The following is a 20,586-nucleotide window of genomic DNA, read 5'->3' as shown; positions in this document are numbered from 1 at the left end:
TAGAACTGGAAACACTGATATGCATATATATCCAAATGTAATCCGAAGATGTTTATCTCCTATTGGCACTTAATGCTTTCAGTAGGATGTATATCTGAATGCACTTTCAGATGTGTTTGAATGCACATTGTGGTAAGACTAGATACAGATCAGGGCTTCAGAACAAAACTGACTTGGTTTGCCCTCACTGATGTCACCATGTGGTCATATTCATGATACAGTATTTCACTTGCTACATGATTCCTCATTAGCTCAAGTGGAATACAATAAGCCATGTTTAGTTTTTAAAATGTTGCAGCAGCAGGTTTGGGAAACAATAGATGTAAAAATATGGGGGAATGTGAAAATGGAAGTTACTTCTACTTCTCAAAAGCCCACTTTTTTCCAGTTTCCAAGTTCAAACGGACAGAGCTCTAAGTTGTATCTTAAATGTTCCAAGCAGTACTTAATTTCTAGAAAAAGATATTTGATATCAGAGCTGTTTAGCAATCACTTCCTTCCAATGTCTGGTTAGCAGATAGTGTTGAGGTGGTACAGCACTCCGCACTTCCTCGGGAACATACTTTATGTTCTCTCATTCCAGGATTGAGCCCTAGTATTGAAAACAGATGCTGGTGATGAGCCCCAATGCAAATTAAGTCCTTTGATGTAAACTTTCATAAACAAAACTAGTGAAAATACTAAACAGCATGGATGTATGGTGTGGATTATTAAGGATGTATGTGAACTGAGGTTCGAACACAGGTTTGGTGATGAACCAGTTTGGCACTGCAGGGAGGAGAGCGGGACCTTTAAGGAAGAAGAGAGCAGGTCCTTACCTGCTCTCTGCTGCCCCATGCAGCATCATGCTTATGTCCCAAATACCTGCGTACGGCACTAGCATGCCCATGGCATCCATGCATGCACAGACACAATTTCTGTGATCATTATGGTTTTGCTGACCACACAAATGGCACTCACGTATGTGCGGATGCCATGTGTATGCAAGGGGCGACAGAGCAGGTAAGGACCTGCTCTCCTCCACCTTAAAGCTGCCGCTCACCACTCCGCTCCCCACAGCGCCGAACCAGTTCATCGCCAAACGTGTGCTCGAATCTCAATTCGTACACATCCTTAATAATCCATAATGGTGGATTATTAACTGTCTGAACTGATTCAGTGCCAAACCTGTGCTCAAATTCCAGTTTGTGCACATCATTAGGGATTAGACAATGTTGTATAATTATCAGTTGAATGTGTGTGTAAGCTGGTCTGTGTGCACCTGAAAACAATCATAGGGAAGTGTCTGTAAATAAGATAATTTTATATTTAGCTGAAGTATGTCTATGATGAGCATAGAACTAGCTTGTCACCTGAAAGAAGATTTTTCTATGCAGCAAGTGACAGCTGGAGATTTACTGAGACAGAACTGAGGCGGAAACAAGGGGGAGAGCTCATTATTTAGTTATGGATTCATTGGCTTTTTGCCTGCTTGGTGTCCTCAACATCAAAGAATCCGCAATATACAGATACATCCAAGCAGCTATTTTTTTTACAAAAGTACATTTATAACTTTAAAAGACAACAAAGAATACTAATATTAAGCTAAGTTTGTATTATCTCTATTCCCTAATTTTTCCTTCACTCTGCCTTAAGCTCTAGCAAGATGTTGTAATTGTCATTTTTGCCCTATTCCCCCAGGACTTCAGGTGAAGGTGGGATGTGAGAAATTTCCTTCCAGAGCTGCTTGCATTGGAAAGATAAGGTGATTCTTCTGCTGGTGTGTTCATAGTTTGTGCTTTGTATGGCAATCAAAATCTTATCTCCCAGAAAGAGTAAATGAAGTGATCAGATGAAGCACACATGTACTATAGTTACATATAGTAACTATTACATATAGTAACTAGAGGGTGAGCCCTAGGTAATTCCTAACCTCTAGAGTTGGCCATTTGTGAGATGAACTATTTAAAAATTCTGCAGATGGTGGTTCAGGATTTGTTGTTAGGTTTCCTGATAGAATATAAACATGGAACTCCTCTGCTAATCTGAGAACCAGGAAGGATCACAAGAAGCAGGAAAGTGTTCTTATCCTGTTTAAAGAAGGCTTAAATTCACTGTGTAAAATCTTGATCTACAGCACCAATATGACAAAACTTCCTGGATATATATTTAACCTGTTGGGTTAGACTGTGGGGGAACTCCTGGTGTACTGGCAGTAAATAACAATACTAAGCAATAGTGACAAAGGATGGATTGGAAGGAGCTATCTGAAAGATAAGTGATTTAGGAAAATGAAAGAGTTGGAAATGAGAGCCTTAATTTAAACTGTCACAACATGCCTTTGATCTTAAAAATGTTCTACTTTAGGTATCCCTTGGTAGCTAGCATAGGTTCATTAAACATCAAGTTGGCCCCTTGAGACACTGACCTGTCTAGTTGTGTTGCCGTTTAAGGTTCTAATATACATTGGTACTATATAAATAACAATTAGGTGATGCCCATCATTTACCAGGCAAAGACATTTTGCATAATTTACATTGGTAGGAAAGTCCAAAAAATTAAGTAAGTTATAGAATTTTGTATTAATGTGCTTGCAAAAGGGAAATAAAAAGTTTGAAATTTGTAGCATTTAAACTTCAAACATTTTATTGAATTATCATGTGTGGTAAATTTGAATCCTAGTAAATTTAAATCTGAGAAAGATCTTCTCTTGGACATGTTTTGGAATTATTGATCTAATTATTGAATGTTAAAAATCTGAGAAGAATAAGTTAAAATACATTTAGTTTCTTCTAAAAAAATATTACTAACAAACTATTTTAATCTTTCCCCCAGCACATTCCAGCATAAAAAGCAATACATTCAGCTAATTTAAGTGGCAGGATTGTTCATGCAAAATCTGATATCTGTAAATATTCTGGAAGTATGACTATTTCACAAAAATTCTTCAAAATATCTGAATAAAGCTGCTTGGGACTCACTCATGTTCATGAAACTTCCAGACCATCAACAGTCAGGGGCGTCACTATAATAGGGCAAGGGGCGACAGTTGTCTGGGGGCCCACTGCCTCCCCCTCCCCAGAGGCAGGTCACATGACTGACTCCCGCAGCTGCGCACCTGCCCGGGCTTCCTTCAGTTGTATTAATCCTACAAAATTGATGTGTGTTAAGATCTGGAGCTACCAGAACAGCATGTCTTTCTCTAGTTAGTACCATTAAATGACTTGCATCATCCACAATTTATAAAACCTTTAAAAAAATAATTTATAATTATCTATTGTGGCACATAGGTTATATTTATTATATATATTTAAAAAATTCTCTATGCTTTTTGTTACCACTATTCAGCCTCATTTAAGATTTCTTCATGAGCTGAACTTCAGTGAGGCGGGGGGGGGGCGCATTTTAAAATCTTGTCTCTGGGCCCACTCCAACCTTGCTGCGTCCCTGTCAACAGTAGAAGGACGCCATTTTCATAGGCAAAATGCAGACTACACCTGGAGTACCCCCAAAATTGAAAGCCCCAGGGGGGAAATGATCTTAAGTTTCCAGAAAATGCAGAAAAACGCTCATTTGAAAGCATGAGTTGGGATTCAAACCCACTTTGGCAGTTTTCTTAGGTAATTTTAGACAGAGTCAAGACTCTGTGGTATAGGATGCATGCTTGCAAAATGAAAGCGTGTGTCCAACTGTCTGTCCTCCCTATCCCTGCACCTGAACCTCAACAGAAAGTCCAGACTTCCACAATTTGATAAACAATGTTTCAGTTTTCTGCATTTCAATCCATATCGGGTTTCCATGAAACTTGCCTAAGAAATCAAAAAACACAAAAGTTTTGCACTAGATAACTTTGTTCATCTATCTCATTCAATCTCCTAGGGTTTATATTTTTCAGGGTTCTTGGCAGCAACACTATTACATCCTCAAAACAAAGCAGCTCTTCCAGTCATCAGCTAGCAAGGAGGGAAGGGAGAGTGGTACAGAAGGAATGCTTGCAAGATAGTATAATAAAGGGTTTTGCTGTGTTATGAAACTATTATGGTGGTCTTCCCTGTAGTTAGTCACATACACCATTCACTATGCTTTATAAATTATTCAATGAAGTAAAGGTGTTCTAATAGGAGAGCACTAGCTTCTCCATCTCAGAAGGTAACCCAGCCTTCTACAAAGGAGTCCACTTCCAATGTGTAGGCTATGTCTTTTGATGAGGCGTCTTTGTGGTTCTTGTACTAAAACTAGAACTGCTAACTTTAGACTGTTAATTTTCCTTTTACCTTGTCCCCACACCCTGCCACACATGTCTTTTCTAGCCAAGGGAGGAAACTCATTTGACCATGATCACACGGGCTCCTGTGAGTGCCCATGCAGTGCAAGCTGCTAGATAGGATATCCCTTTGCTCTCCAGCCTTACAGGTAGAAGTGGGCAACTGGTTCTCACTAGCTAATACTTCAGCAGATTACAGAAGATGTGATGGTTTGCTGTTGCTCTTCCTGCCTCCAGTTTTGGCAGAGAAGTGGACAGCAATTACCTGACTGCCCGCTGCCCTGGCTGAGATTCCAAACGGCTTCCCAGGCAACACCCAAATTGATTATTTGTTTCCAAGGAGAGATACCACTTGCTGCTCCAAGGAAGACATAACATCAGACAAAAGTTCCAGCTAGTTTCATGTAGTGATCAACCAGATGCCTCTCATAGTGGTGGCCAACCAGAAGTGAGACATGTAGGCCTCTCCTGTTGTGCCCCTATAACTGATGAATTGCCTATAAACCTAGAGGTAGTGTGTAATACTAGTACTAGTCCATGACTAGTAGCCATGGACCCTTAGCCTTCATGAATAATCTCCTTTTAAAGCTATCTGGGCTACTGGTCATCACCACATTTCATGGTAGTGAATAATTCCATTATGCTGTGTGAAGAAATGTTTTAGGACAAAAGATGTATCTCCAGTCTGTGTACTTGGATGACCCTGAGTTCTAGTGTGTTGGGAGAGGGCTAGTACTTTGCTCTGTCTGTACTGTGTCTGTCTCAGGATAGCCTCAGAGCAAGGTTATCCAGCTCCAGCCAGCACACGAAACTAGGAATGGATTCCCCCCAGTCATTTCTATGTGATTATTGAAATAAAGTTATAATTTAATTTATAATCTATAAATTATGGTAATTTATAGATTATAAAGTAATCTGATCACTTAAGGGGCAAAAAGTGTCATTTGATATATTTAACATAACAATAGATGTAAACATATTTACTGTGATGCAGATGCAGCCTACGTTGGTGACTGAGAACTACTAAATAGGGGGAGCACAGAGACCAAATCAAGTTCTACCCAATATAGTCTCATGCTTTTCTGACACAGGGATAGTTCTCGGGGCTCTGTGTGTCTGAGTAGAACTTGAGTAAACCATTGTAAAGTGAATAAGTTACAGAGAAGTAAGTTTACGAACTCTTCCTTGATGTCCTAAGTAGCCATGTACTTCTTCAAAGTTAATCTATAGCAGGGTGGAGAAATAATGTAAAGATTTGTTAAATGAGCATTGTATTGTCTGTGTGAATTGTTTTATCGGAAGGAACATCAGTCCTGCAAGACTGAATAAATGGTAGTGTGTGGTTTTCTCAGTTCTTTAGTTCTGTACTGCTGCTCACCTTTTGTTTGGAATAGCTTATTTTATGTCTATTGCACATCCTTTTTCAATAGCCTCTCTGAAATTGTTTGTTCTTTTGTTACATTTCAGATGTCTTTTTGTTGCTATTAATAAGCTTCTCATGTGTAGTGAATTCCCAAAGGTCCTATGAGAACAGCAGCATCTAAACAAAAAACCTCATACTTTCAGTAGAAAGCCAGCATTGTAAAGTTTCTCACAATTTAAAACACACAGTTTTTAATGGCCTGGTATGACTACTATGCCAATCATGTGCTATACAGTTTGGCCCTACAGCTTTGTAAGGTGTTGCCTTCTGAACTAGAGATTTAAAAGGGTAGAACTGAGGACCAAACTGCACATTGTCAAGCACATCAGTGCTTAGCTTTTCTGCACTAAACTGAAGCTGCAGTGGCCCCCAAACCAGACTGGGGGTGGGGGGAGCTTTATCACTACCTCCACCACCACCGAGTTTCACTTGGGATAAGCCCCTGCAACTGCTATTTGACCCAGGTGGAAATATCCCTTTGGTACTATGGCTGTTTTCTGCATGGGTCAAATAGTAGTTGTGGGAGACCTGTTCCAGATAAGGCCCATGGTGTGGTGGAAAGTATTATGACCTGTCTCCACTGCATGCAGTCTTGAGCCAAATGGGGGGCTCTGTGGTTTTTGTTTAGTACAGAGAAGTTAAGCAAGTCTTTTCCCTCAGAGGAGGGTTGTATCCACAAAGGATGCTGGGTTGTCTCGACCTCCTGCTCCTAGACAGGGCCAATCAAGAGTTTTGGCTCGCAGCAGGAGGGAGGGGCAATCCCCTGAGTCTCCATTTCTTCACACTGTCTCGCTCCAGCAGGGCTATTTTCAAATTGCTCCTCTATTGTCTATTTCTTTCTACCTATACTTCACTTTTCTGCCTCGGCGATAGTGGTAGGAAATTAGAATTTGTCTCTGCCGCAACTTCCTGTTTGTCCTTTCTTGGCAATGGAGTCCCAGCGCGGCGAGAGAGAGGCTTCTCCCTCTCTCTCAGAGGATTCTGTGGTGCACTCTGTGTGCCAGGCCGAGTGGGTCGCGGCTTCCATTCCTGCACCCGTTCCTCGGTCCCACAAATCAGCCAAGGCCACCAAGAAGGCAAAGAAGCGCGAGAAGGCTTTGCTTGCGGCCAGACCGGTAGGCGCTCAGACCAAGCCCCAGTCTCCCGTCCATGAAGCTCTCCTCCAGGAGGGTGGGGGCGATTTTCCTTCGGAGGCTGCAGCTCCTATCCTGCAGCGTGAAACGGAGGTCGTGGCTCAGTCGGTAGGTGAACCAACGGTGGTTTTGGAGGGAGAATTGGGTATGAGGGATCACCACTCAGGTCCCCCACCCAGAGGCTGCCGATGCCGTCTCTGCCTGGGGCGAAGTCGCTGAGGAGGTGGATGACATCCCTCCTCGTTTTGAGGCTCTGCTAAGGCTCGTGGTGGCTGAGGAGTTCAGCAAGCTGCCCTGGCCTCCTGCGCCTATTGCCGCCCCTTTATCGGCCCCGATGCAGCCGCTCATGGTGCCGCCATCCTTTCCCGCCCTGCCGCTTCCCGCCCGATCCCCGGGGGCAGCCATTTTAACGGCTTCAGGCGCGCCACTTCTCAGGCTGGCCCGGCCGATTGCTCTCCGGGGGGTCCCCCGCCCTCTCCCCTTGCCGCCCTATCGCGCCACCGCCCATTGCGGCCCCTCAGCGCTCCTCTAGTCGGGGGTTACCTGAGCCTGGGGATTCCTCCGATTCTGACAGGGAGGAGGGGGAACTCTCTGGAGACGAGGAGGAGCCTTCCTCCTCCCAACAATCGAACTATCGCCTGTTTTCTCAGGCAGACTATCCCATTCTGCTGCACAAGGTTAAGACCACCCTTCGCCTGGGGGTGGGTGGGTTCCACATGCTTCCGAGGGAGCAGAAGGGGACCCAACAGTACCTTCTTCCTTAAGGCCACAAGAGGTCAGTGTTATATGCCCTCAGCTGTTCCTGGACCTGTTTCAGGCTGAGTGGGATAAGCCCACTGAGGGCAAAGGTCCTTCTCCAGTGGTGAGGCGCATGTATAATTCTAGCAGCGCCCTCATGAGTAAGCTCAAGGTGCCACTGGTTGATGCGGAGGTGGCCACCCTGGTCACGGGGGCTGTGCTCCCTAAAGAAGGGGAGGACGTTTTGAAAAACGTGGAAGATAAAGTGTGATGCTGCTCTGCGTAGATCTCATGATGCAACTGCGCTGTCCATTAGAGCTTCTGCGGCTAATTCTATTTTTGTTAGGGCTGCAGTTTTGTGGGTAAAAGAACTCACTCCCTTGGTCCCGCCTGAGCTTACCAGCCTTCGGCAGGGCCTTAACAAATTGGGAAAGGCGGTCAAATTCATGGCGGACTCATCCTTGGATGCCGCCCAGCTGTCTGCCAGGGCACTGGCATCTGATGTTACTGTGAGACGTCATTTGTGGTTGAAGAATTGGAAAGTTGACCAGAAATCCCGGTCTAATCTAGCCAATTCAGCATTTAAGGGAGGCAAGCTCTTCGGTGAAGCGCTGGAGCCTGTTTTAATTCAAACAAAGGACAATAAGAAAGCAATGCCTTCTGCTGCTGCGGCTCCGTGCCAGGATCAACGGGGTTTTTCCCCAGTCACGTCTGGTTTCAGGGGATACAGGTCTTCCTTTCGGGACATGTCATTTCGAAAGTCCCAGCAGTCCAACCAGTCTCCCAAGCCAGGTTTCAAACGAAATCAGGCCCAATGACTGTCCTCTCCTTCAGTCTCGAGCTCTCCCCCTGGTGGGGGGCAGGCTGAGGGAGTTTTCGCAGGTCTGGGCTCAGACTTGTCCCGACGTCTGGATCCGATAAACCGTTTTTCAGTATACTCTCTTGAGTTTGCGATGCAGCCTCCAGATCGGTTTCTCCCATCTCCAGGGTCTCGCAAGGCTTCCAAACACCGATTGATGCTGGAGGCTATCCTTCACCTGCAGGCTATTTGGGCGATCTGGGGGAACAGGGGAAGGGAGTTTACTCCATCCTGTTTCTAGTCCCCAAAAAGAACGGGGAGTGGAGAGCTATTCTAGACCTCAAGTTCGTGAACAAGTTCCTTCGGAAGAGACGGTTTCGCATGGAAACTCTCCGCTCCATCTTGATGGCCCTCCAGCGGGGAGATTTTCTTGCCTTGAAGGAGGCTTATCTTCATGTGCCCATTCACGAGCAGGACAGACATTTTCTGAGATTTGCCTATCAATCCCTCCACTTCCAGAATCGGCCCCTTCCCTTCGGTCTCTCAACTGCGCCTCGGGTGTTTACCAAGCTCATGGTGGCACTTGTGGCACACTTGAGGACCAAGGGCGTCCATCTTTATCCGTACCTGGATGATCTTTTGATCAGGTCCCCCTCCCTCACCAGGGGTCAGCGGGATGTCCAACTGACCCTTTCCGTACTGGAGGCACACAGGTTTATAGTGAATGGTCCCAAGAGTTCCCTCACTCCCCAAACCAGGGTTCTTCACCTGGGGGCAGAAATCGATACAGTGCGAGGGACAGTATGCATACCTTCGGATCGCAGGAAGTCTCTGATGGCTTCCTGTCTTGCACTAATAGCTCACCCCAGGTCCAATATTCTGTCTCTGTCCCAGCTGCAGGGGCGCATGGTGTCTACCTTGGGCATAGTGCCTTGTAGCCAGTTCCATTCCCACCCGCTCCAGTGGTTTCTCCTCAAATTCCAGGACCAGGTGATGGACAGGTCCAGAATGCTGGTCAATCTACCACCTCGAGTGGTCAGCTCCTTGCACTGCTGGGTGTCACCAGCCACGGTGAAGGGGACCAAGTTTCTTCCTGTGGAACGTGTCCAGGTGATGACGGATGCCAGTCTCCTGGGATGGGGAGGTCACTACCAGCAGCATGTGGCTCAAGGCCTTTGGTCCAAGGTCGAGCGCGCCAACTCCATCAATTGGCTGGAGCTGCAGGCAGTTCGTCTCTCTCTCGCAGAATTTCTACCAATGATTCGGGGTCGTCATGTTCTAGTGTGTACGGACAACGCCACAGCCAAAGCCCATATCAACAGGCAAGGCGGGTCGAAGTTGCGAGCCCTGATGCACGAGGCCTCGCTGCTGCTAACGTGGGCGGAGCAGCACCTGCTGTCCTTGGAGGCCGACCATGTCAGCAGGGCACTGAACGTAGTTGTGGACTGGTTGAGCCAATCACAGATAGATCCAGCAGAGTGGTCCCTAGACCATCTGGTCTTCCAGCGGATTGTACAGCGATTCGGTCAGCCGGTCATGGACCTGTTCGCAAGACCAGACAACGCCAGACTACATCGTTTCCTCTCGAGGTACCACTCTCCAGGGGCGGAGGGTGTAGACGCTCTGACGTTTCCATGGCCCCTGGGCCTATCCTATGCCTTTCCGCCATTTGCCATAATTCCTCAGACCATTTGAAGGATTCGGTTGTTGAAGGCGGAGGTCATCTTGGTGGCTCCACACTGGCCTCGCAGGCCCTGGTTTTCAGATCTGGTGGAGTTGTCGGTCGAACCTCCGCTTCCTCTGGGATCGCACAGTCACCACCTCAGTCAGGGTCCGATATTCCATCCGGATCCGGCGTGGCTCAATCTCTTCGCTTGGAGATTGAGCGGAGTTCCTTAGCAGCGTGCGGTTATCCTAGTTCGGTCCAGGACAATATATTGGCTTCCCGGAGGTCTTCCACGGTCAGAGTATACCAGTCTACCTGGAAGACCTTCGCCAGCTGTTGTAGCTCCCAAGGGGTCTCACCGATGTCTGCTTCAATAACACAGGTCTTGAGTTTCCTTCAAAGTGGCCTAGAAAAAGGACTCCACCCTAATACCTTGCGCCGCCAGGTCTTTGCAATTGCTTCGGTGTTGCAATTGGAGGGAGCCTCTTTGGCTCAGCATCCCCATGTTCAGCGCTTCCTCAAAGAGGCTTCCGTTCTTAATCCCCCTACAGTTCACAGGTTTCCGACTTGGAACCTTAACTTGGTGCTCAGGGCCCTTACCAAAGCCCCGTTTGAGCCCTTGCGGTCTGTACCTTTACAGTTGTTATCCTTTAAGGTTTTGTTTTTAATCGCCATTACCTCTGCCAGGCAGGTTTCGGATCTGCGCGCATTGTCTGTGAGGAAGGAACTGTGTCTGGTTTACCCGGACTATGTTCTTTTACGTACAGATCTACCTTCCTTCCCAAGGTGGATTCTGTTTTCCATCGGGCTCAGGAACTTATGTTACCCTCTTTCTGTCCAAAACCTTCTTCCCCCAAGGAACGTGAATGGCACAAGTTGGATGTACGCAGGGCGATAAGAATCTACCTGAGGCGCACTAAGCCTTCCCGGGTTTCGGATTCTTTCTTCGTTTCATTCAGGGATTGTTCACTGGGAAAGGTTTCGACTTCCACCTTGTCACGCTGGATTTGCCAGTGTATTCGGTTAGCTTATTCTGGTTCCGCTTCCCCGGTCCCTGATGGAATTACAGCACACTCTACCAGGAGTGCAGCTGCTTCTGCTGCGTTCTCCACCTTGGCTCCTCTAGTAGATATCTGCTGAGCTGCCACGTGGGCCTCACTTTCCACCTTTGTGAAGCATTATAAAATTCATGATTGGACCTCCGCAGACGCTGCTTTTGGAAGGAGAGTTGTGCAGCAGGTGGTTCCTCCTTGAGACCGGACCTCACAGCTCCCACCCAGTGTATCATAGGGGCTATGGTAGGTCCCAGCATCCTTTGCGGATACAACCCTCCTCTGAGGGAAAATGAATCGTTGGCACTTACCTGAAAGGTCGTCATCCTCAGAGGTATGGGTTGTATCCGCCCCCACCCGCTTGTTCGTCCGGTCTGTTTCTTCTTCTGTCCTGTAATCCTGTACCCCAACTGTACCCTATATGCCTGTGGGGTGGTTTCCTTCTGGGGTTCTCCCTGGAGCGGGTTTGTTAGCTAGTCCGGGCTACGTGTCTGGAATGGGTTCCTTGCCGAGTTCATTATCTTTTGCTGTGTTGCATTTATATGGCTGCCTGTTTTCTTACCTTCCGTTTAACCATACTGTTCTGGAGCATTGTTTAGAGCTGGCTATGAACTGGAGACTCGGGATTGCCCCTCCCTCCTGCTGCAAGCCAAAGCTCTTGATTGGCCCTGTCTAGGAGCAGGAGGCCGAGACAACCCAGCATCCTTTGCGGATACAACCCATATCTCTGAGGAGAATGACCTTTCAGGTAAGTGCCAACGATTCATTCTCTGTGTTTTAATGTGTAATTTGGCCCTAAACAGCATCCTCAGTCTTCTGGAGGATGGCAGTTCTGTTATGGAAGGAAGTGAATATGTCAGTGCTCAGTTGTTAGGTATATAAATGCCAAAGTCATGATAACTAGTGCAGGAGGGCCTCTGTATTCATGGGGGCTATGTCCTCAGCAAGTACCATGGATACCCAAACCACAAATATCGAGGCATTGGGGCAATGGCAAGGAAATATAGGGAAAGCATGAAAAAAAGCCAAGTAAAGTCCTGTACTGTGCTCCATGGGTCCCCATTGGTCCAACAATGCCCCTCAAGAGACTCAACTCCACCATTTTTTGGTGGGAAACCATTAGTTCTTTAGTTCTTTCTCTTACAAATGAGCCACAAAATTGTGGCCGGAAACGACCTCTGAGGAACATCCCTGGTGTGTGATATGCAGTGGTATACAGCTAGTCTCTAGAGTTTCAACTGCGGTGTGGATATTCACTTCACCCTTGTCTGAACTGCAGATAATGCTGACAGTACTGTGACTACACTCTGTGCTACTACTTATCTGGAACAGGAAGGTTTTTCCTGTGCTGTCTGTGTTTTGCATTTGAAAGTGGGAAATCCTTGCTCTGGGATTGAGGGTTTCTGCATTGCTAGTATAACCAATATGCCCCTCATAGCCCGATTGGAATTCCTCTTGTCTCTTTAAATAAGATATGATTATGATTGTAAAAACTCACAATTCATGTTCTAAAGTAAGAAGGCCAGCTCCTATGCTTTGTGGTGTAGTCATACATGCATGTTATGTGGGTCAGGGTGCAAGTATGGGAAAGTCTTAGTTTGATTTCAGTTATGTCCAACAATAACAGCTTTGCAGTATATCTCTTTAATTAAAAACCATAATCAAAGTAATGCAAATTACAAAGAAAAAAACATTAATAACCCATGCATTGAAGGCTTTTCAACAAACTGCAGTTAGGACTCTTTTCAGATGATTTTTAAAAAAATATGTTAGCACTGATGCAGTGCCAAGAGCAAGTAAATAAACAACTTGAAAGTTGAGATTTCTGAAATGGAATGGGCAGCAGTGACAAAAACAGTACTCTTATGCTTGTACTCATCTTTTAAAAAAAGTTCTTGTAAGAAATCTGTTTACTCTGCTTTCACTATAATCTTAATCTACAATTATCTTTACTAGTTAGCCTACTTGTACTTCAAAAATTCACACTTCACCATCTTGAATTACAGTGGATGACACCATTGCAAACTGTGCTATTGAGGTGTTCCTACAACTGTACCAAATTTGTTTCAAATTGGTCCTGGCATTGTAAAGTTGATAGGGAGACACACGGACACAGACAGAAAGCTGGGTTATCTCATAAGCTTACTTAAGAATGGTAGGCTAAAAGGTGTATGTGTGCTCATGACAGCTTACAAGAAAAGTATAGAGCTATTTAAAAGTTGTTAAAATGATACATAGATAGGGCATATTGCATGTGTCATAGGTGCTCATGACACTTGCAATATTCCATATAGCAATGGATGCACTAATAGAGGACTGAAAAGCATCTTGCTACCAATATGATTTTAAGTGAAAGTAAAATGTCAGTGGGGGGCACAGCTTTTAGGGATTGTATCAGGACCCACCCACAGATACCTCCCCCCAAATGAGAAACTAGTGCACATTGTGCTACAAATTGGTAATCTAAAAGGCCATTTGTTTCATATTTTATCACATCCCAATGGCCCACTTAGTGAATGGAAGACATCCCAGAGTTGTGTGTTCCAAAGGAACCTGTTCTTGTAATTAGAGTGAAAGTAATATATCTGTTAACTTGCATGAATGGTCTTTGCTTCTCAAGACAGTTCAGACATAACACTAAACCATGGCTCGGTGCCATGAGAGTGAGCTGAACAGAGCCAAGATCTCACACTCTCAGCTTTCTTCTCTTCCCTCACACATGAGAGGAAGAGAGTGAAAAGTGAGAAACGGACATGGATTTCTATCACAAACACTCTTGGTTTCAAAATTCACTTCTCAAAAGTGTATTTGAGAAGGTAAGAAGGAAATTGAAAGGGAAAGTCAAGGGGATCAAATCTCTCCAGAATGTGATCATTTAAACTGCAATAATTGAAGCTCAGCTAGAACATGTACCTCAAAGAATGACTGCGAGGCTTAGATAAAAGCCATAAAAGGCTTCCTTCAGAAAACAAGTCCTGTCCTAATGAGGGAAACAAAAAGGAACACAAGCTCTGGCAAAAGCAATGCAAGATATAGGGCAGATAATTGTGCCCAAATGTCTCGGGGTGGAATTTAGACGAACGGGGCAAAACAGAGGAGGTGATGTTCTAGGCTGTATCTACCTGAAGCACCCTATTACAGTGGAAACATGTCTCTAAGGAGGGCTTCTAGACTGTGGAGAGTGCACTCAAAACAGTTGCACTCTTGCACAAGAGTGCCTGTACTTCAGACATGTGGGGCTAGCAGGGTATTCTAGATGACAACCTCAGATGGCTTTAAACATCTGAGGACACTAGTCTTGATGGCTATATGCTACTACCAGTTGCAAGGAATCCATGGTGGAAAGAGGGCATATGCATTCATCTCTTGCTCATGGGCTTCCTAGAGGTACCTGTTGGTCACTGTGCAAATCAGGATTAAATGCTGGATTAAATAGGCCTTGACCTGCTCTTGCAAATCTTTTATGTTCTTGCAAGGCTGTCCTGTTCCAAATTCCACCCTGAGACATTTGGGCACGGTTATCTGCCCTATATCTTGGCATTGCTTTTGCCAGAGAGTGCATGAACTGTTAGACTTGTTTATGTAGCATTAAACTATGTTCATTACTTCTAAACAAGGGCAATGCGTAAGAATCAAGGCATATGAAAACCTGTATGGAGCATATGTGACAGTAACAAGATAATATTCACAGTAGAATACCCTCTCCCTTGTTAATGAAATAGATGACTTGGATGGACAATTGAGAAAGGAGCCTGAGGGCCAGCATGCCTTTGTAACCAGTATTCTTCGCCATGTGCTAAATTCATTCCAGGACACCGTGGGGATTCTTGTCATGAGCCTACTGTGTAAGTGTACATCATGGAAATCAACAAGCTGGTAGAGAGGGACACTTTCAAAATGGGGTTCCTTTTCCCTGTCCCAATTAGTAAGGAACCCTGAATGTCTGAAATCTCTAGAGATGGCTTGAGTAAGGTGATATTGGCTTGTATTTCCTGCCTCTTCATCTTTCTATCATCGCCACTGCCACTGCCTTCTCTTCTTCCTCCTCTTCTTCTGGAATCTCTTCTTCAGCTGGTCCCCGGATTCGTACAGCTTCTTTTTGTGGTGGCTGATATCCATTTTCTTTCTCCCTAAATACAGAATATGGCACAGAAAGGGACTGGTTTCAGTTAATTCTGTTTATTTATTTAAAACTAGTAGGTGAGATCTACAATTGACCTATTGGCACAGTGGGGAAGTAACTTACCTAAGGAGCAAGAGGTTGCTGGTTCAAATCCCTGTTGGTATTTTCCCCAGACTATGGGAAACACCTATACTGGGCAGCAGCGATATAGGGAGATGCTGAAAGGCATAATCTCACACTGCGTGGGCGATGACAGTGGTTAAACCCCTTTGGTATTCTACCAAAGACAACCACATGGCTCTGTGGTCGCCAGGAGTCGACACTGACTTGATGGCACAACTTTAACTTTAGTCATTTTATATAGATTATATTGATAGGAAAGTCTTAAGAAATTGAATATATAACAATTTTTATTAATGTGCTTGCAAAAGGGATGTAAAAGCAACAGTTTTAAATGTGTAGGATGTCAACTTCAAATGTCATATACCATGCATAGGAAATTTAAATCATAATAAATTTGAATCTTAGAAAGAACTTCTGCTTCTCTTGGACATGTCGCTTCTTAAATTATTGATCTGATTGACTGTTAAATCTAAGAACAATAAAAGGCAAAACTATGCTTATATTCAGAATTTATTCTAAAAATAAGTTATAATTTAAACCGTTCATTCAGCATATTGTGGAGTGTAAAGTAGTTCACTCAGATAATTTTAAGTGACATCTTGTTATTTGGGATGTGTAAGTAATTGGGAAGTAGTACTTTTTCTCTCAAAGTCTCACACTCTAAAATATATAAAAATAGTTGTAGACAGTGACTCAATACTGCAGAACTGGAACTGCCAATCACTGTTCCAGTTTCCTTTCAGTCTAACAGCTTCCTGCAGTCCATGCTGAAAGGAGGGGCTGGTGTAAGAGGATCACAGTGGGAGATTGCCCATTGTCAGCAGATATCAGGGAGACAGTAGATGTTCTTAACTGGTGTTTGCAGGCTGTGTAAAGATCAGCTTCTAATCACCTCCTCCTTTCCCCTAAAGAGTGAACTGGAAGTGAACACTGTCGTGACTGACAGGCTGGTGAATTCTAGGGATTGGCCAGTAAGCACACCAGGTGGGTGGGACCTAGGGGGCCATGACGAGAAAGAGAAGGTATCCTTTGTTAGAAAGAAGCTGGGCTGGGCTTGCAGCAAGACATGTGGCCATGGAAATGGCTGCAGAAAGGAGGATTGCGTGCCACCTCAATATCTACTGGGGTGGTTTTTGAAGTATTCTTGTAACCTACTGAGTATTCCTTTTATCTGTAATTAAAAGCTGAGAGAATCTCATCCTGAAGCAGTCTGTAGTATTTGAAAAGCTTAATTTTTCTTTTTGTTTTTTGCAATTTTACAAGCCCCTTTGAGTGGATTTTTAATTCAGAAAATGGGGGCTGAAAGGGTTTTTTGTCTCTGGTGCAATATGTCTCAGATCATTCAGCAACCTACCAGTTTTCTCACCATGTGTAAGCTTGTACATGAAAGGCTTTTGTACTTTTCCAATAGCTGAGGAGAGTGCTTCCCTGGGAATTCCACCCAAGCCTGGGAGAGGGGGTCAAACTCTGTTAATAATGAGGTGGTGGTGGCAGCGGCACCATGAGCTACTGGGAATAAATGGAAGTTTTGGGGGAGAAGCCTTTGTTCTGAAAGCATGGAGGGAATGATTCAGCATTTTTCTTCCTCTCACGTGGGTTTGACCTAAGACAAAGGCTTGGTAAATCCGCTACTGGCTAGATGGGGGCAAACAAGCTGAAACCTAATCCAGATAAGAGGGAAGTGTTAACAAATGGTTGTCCAAGAACAGATGTGGAATTGAAACTAATTAGCATTAACCTTTGTGGCAATATTCTGCAACAGGAACTGCTTAGATCCACACTAGGAAAGAAATAATGGTTGAGTTGTGACTTTATTTTTTAAAATAATTATACCTCGCCCTTCCAGTACACTACTGCTCAGGGTGGTTCACAAAATAAAATAGATACAAAATAAAAATAAAAATAAGGGTTAAAATACCAAGCTGAAACTACATTTTTAACAAGTTACAAATTAAAGTTATAAAAACCTGATAGGTTTTTAGCATTTTACCTATAACTTTAATTTGTAACAAGATACATTGAGAAAAGATTAGTTTAATTCATTAAATTGATGTATCTTTTACTAAATAGTTACACCTACTCTATACATCAATGTTTTTAGGTTTTAAAGTTCCATTTTATTATAACTTGTTTTGCTGCTATTGCCTATACATCTCATTATTTAACTGGTGCTGGATCCAAATAGTTCTGGCATCTTGCTGTTTAACTGCTGTGTCTTTTTTGCATAAAATGAAACTTGATTTATCAGAAGGGGGTTAGATGAGGTTTGATAACATGCTGGAAAACTCTCATCTCCAGTGAAAACATACATGTTAGTTCTCCTCCCCCCCCCCCCCCATATTTTGGTAAATAGGATTGTGCTTGTCTCTGCATGTATGAGGGCAGGGGGGATAATGTTGAAACAATACACTGATCTCGCCTGTAGACTTAAGTCGTGAAGTCAAAATTGGCCAAAATGATTTTCCAGTTTCGTGGGTCTACTTGAACTAGAGTTCTGTGTGCTATTACTTCTGTGCTAGATCTTTATGTATGTAGATACAAGGAGGTGGCAATAGAAGTCCTCTATGGAACACACAAATATGTCCTTGAGGGTCTTACAGCCCTCAGACATACTTGTATGTTGCACAGATGTGTGGGAAGAAGAGACTGGTGAAAGTCACTTCCTGTGTGTGAGCACCTGTGCTTCAGAAGCAGAAACACATCTGCTGCACATACTTATTTTGGCTGCACATGCACAGCATTAGTCGGAAGGTCAGCTACTGGCCCATAACATTTTTTTATGTCTTGTGGTAGCAAGCATGACTTGTCTTAACTAAGCAGGGTCTGCCCTGGTTGCATATGAAAGGGAGACTTGATGTGTGAACACTGTAAGATATTCCCCTCAGGGGATGGAGCCACTCTGGGAAGAGCAGAAGGTTTCAAGTTCCCTCCCTGGCTTCTCCAAGATAGGGCTGGGAGAGATTCCTACTTGCAACCTTGGAGAAGCCACTGCCAGTCTGTGAAGACAATACTGAGCTAGATAGACCAATGGTCTGACTCAGTATATGGCAGCTTCCTATGTTCCTTTCCTGCATGCTAAGACAAGGCCTCAAATTATGCAAATATCTAGACATTTCAGCATTAACTCTTTATAGAAACTCACTGAGTTTCATTAGTTTTTCATGAAACTCACTGGATAACTCTGGGTCAGCCACTTAACTCTCAGCCTAACCTACCTCATAGACTTTTTGAGGATAAACATAACCATGTACTTTGGAGGAAGAGCAAGCTATAAATGTAAAAGAAGGCATGGTTGAAGCTGATCTCAAAATACTCCAATGTGGTTTTGAATATGTTTTTATTTTCTTTATTCCCATAACAGGTACTATAGCGCATCTCACAGCAGTAACCTCCCAGTTTGGAGCAGGCATATGACATAATTTCTTAGATGGTGATTAAATTTGGGACTTGCTCTGGTTATCAAGCAGAAACTGATTACTCCATAGAGCAATGGTCAAGCCACTTAGGTGGTCTTAAATCTACATGCCTAAGTGTGAAGCTGCTCTCACCATTATAGCTGGTAGAAGTGAAGGGTTTTGCTATTTTTTGTTACTTAAAACTTGCATCAACACAACTCTGGTTGATAACCCACATAATCAACATCTGAAACTACAAAGGAAGGTAATGTGATAGTAAACACATTATGTATGTATTTTTAATTTTTTTAAATTAGATCTGTTTTTATATTTTAGCATAATATTTTAATTGTGTAACTTTTATAGTCTTGTTAGCTTTCTATGTGAACTGCCTTGTGATTGTTTTAATGAAAGGCGGTATATCAATTTAACAATAAATTTTAAAAATAAAGCCTGGGCATGTTCTAATTGAGAACAAGAAGAGATCTCTTCCCTTCTCCAGAAAAGAGGCCGCGTAAATCTCATTGGGCAGGTTCAGACATAATGTGAAACCACAGTTTATTTCATTCCCTCAACAAACTGATTTATTTGGGGCAGTCAAACCACAATCTGAACCCAAGGTTTGAAAAGGGTTTATTTGTCCTGGCCAGGGTTTCTGTGATGTCTGAACCAACATTTGTGGCTTAATCTTGATTTCTATCAATAAGATAGAATCTTAAGGGTAATCTGCCCTTGCAGGGCTTCCTATGTGAGTGAGGCAAACATTGATTATGGGAGGGAAGGAGGAGGAGTGTGACCCCAACAAACATGTTATGGCAAAACAAACCTATGTATCTGTAGCATGTTTAATCCATGTTTGTTAAATAAACCATAGTTAAAAGAAATAGTAGTTCCATCTGTGATGTCTGAGCCCTCCCACTGACTTCATTGAGATTTAACCAGCCTAAAGTCACATTCTTTACAACAGCAGTGGGGAATGAAGAGTCTTGAACTTACTGCCTTTCTCAAGAATAGGCACACTCTGTGCTACTTATGTACAACCCACATTTCTAAGCAAAAAAATACTCACATCTCATAGTCATCGCCTTTTTTATTTCTACAGCAGCAACAATAAGCCAGGACGCCAATAATGATGATTGCTGCAACAACCCCACCAATTATTCCAGCATAGAGGGCAATGTTCATGGATGCTGTGAAGAAAATGTTTAGCACTGTCATCTGTAGTTGATAAACAAAACTCATTCCCCTTTGGGAAGACATTAGTTCTCACCGTCTAAGACGAGTCTGTCATTTATTCTATTTCCCTCAAACTTGAGGGCAAAACAATGAAGCAAGTATTTGGTGGGTTGTGCTGTCAAGTGATGTTCATCAGGGAATATAGTCATATTAACTAAGAGCTATCAGGTATTAGAGGCTCTTGAGCTTATTTTCAACTAAAGTGCACTCTACTTTTAGTAGCTAAAGCCCTGTTCAGATGTTTTATACTTGAGCTTCCCTGAGGGCATGCTTGGAAATCCCAACATAATGCATACTGCTCTCTGCTCTCCATGTTGACAGTATTTGTCTGAAAAAACAAACACTATATTTGTGGAGAGTCAGAATGTGGGGGTGGGGGTTGTTGTCACCCTAACATTCTGCATCATGGGAAGGAAGATCTCTCCATGATTAGTGTTTGTCATTTCAGACAAACACTTAAGTGTGGAGGTGAGGGGTGTTTTGTTTTGTTTTGCATGCATCATATGAAGTTGGAATGTCCAAACATGTGCTCAAGGATTCTGTGCAAGTAGAGTAACCCCACTTTATTTAAAATATTTATATCTCGCCCCTCCAGTACACTACTGCCTGGGGCAACTCACAACATTAATAAAATAGATACAAGGAAAAATAAAAT

At 43.7% G+C, this 20,586-nt stretch overlaps 1 protein-coding gene and 1 long non-coding RNA gene across 4 annotated transcripts in view; one reads left to right on the top strand and one right to left on the bottom strand.

Annotated features, from left to right (window-relative positions):
- The first annotated feature begins 1,043 nt into the window (after positions 1-1,043).
- On the top strand, positions 1,044-19,972 carry LOC128351166 (uncharacterized). Its single transcript, XR_008319619.1, has 2 exons — positions 1,044-1,744; positions 14,777-19,972. It is a non-coding gene; the product is annotated as an uncharacterized LOC128351166 (long non-coding RNA).
- Positions 12,607-20,586, bottom strand: part of GPA33 (glycoprotein A33) — a 50,051-nt gene continuing 42,071 nt past the window's right edge. For 2 of the 3 annotated variants that reach the window (XM_053310391.1, XM_053310390.1), the window contains exons 6-7: positions 19,765-19,885; positions 12,607-15,184 (exon numbers count right to left, since the gene is read on the bottom strand). In XM_053310391.1, coding sequence (XP_053166366.1) covers positions 15,055-15,184; positions 19,765-19,885 — 251 coding nt within the window. In that variant the 3' untranslated portion in view covers positions 12,607-15,054. Of the gene's footprint in view, positions 15,185-19,645; positions 19,886-20,586 lie in introns of those variants that run through there. The other variant, XM_053310392.1, reaches the window with a different exon arrangement.

This window comes from Hemicordylus capensis, chromosome 3, assembly GCF_027244095.1.
Source record: "Hemicordylus capensis ecotype Gifberg chromosome 3, rHemCap1.1.pri, whole genome shotgun sequence".
NCBI lineage: Eukaryota > Metazoa > Chordata > Lepidosauria > Squamata > Cordylidae > Hemicordylus > Hemicordylus capensis.
Note: the sequence above shows the minus strand (reverse complement) of the source record. Positions and strands in the feature narration are given on the sequence as shown.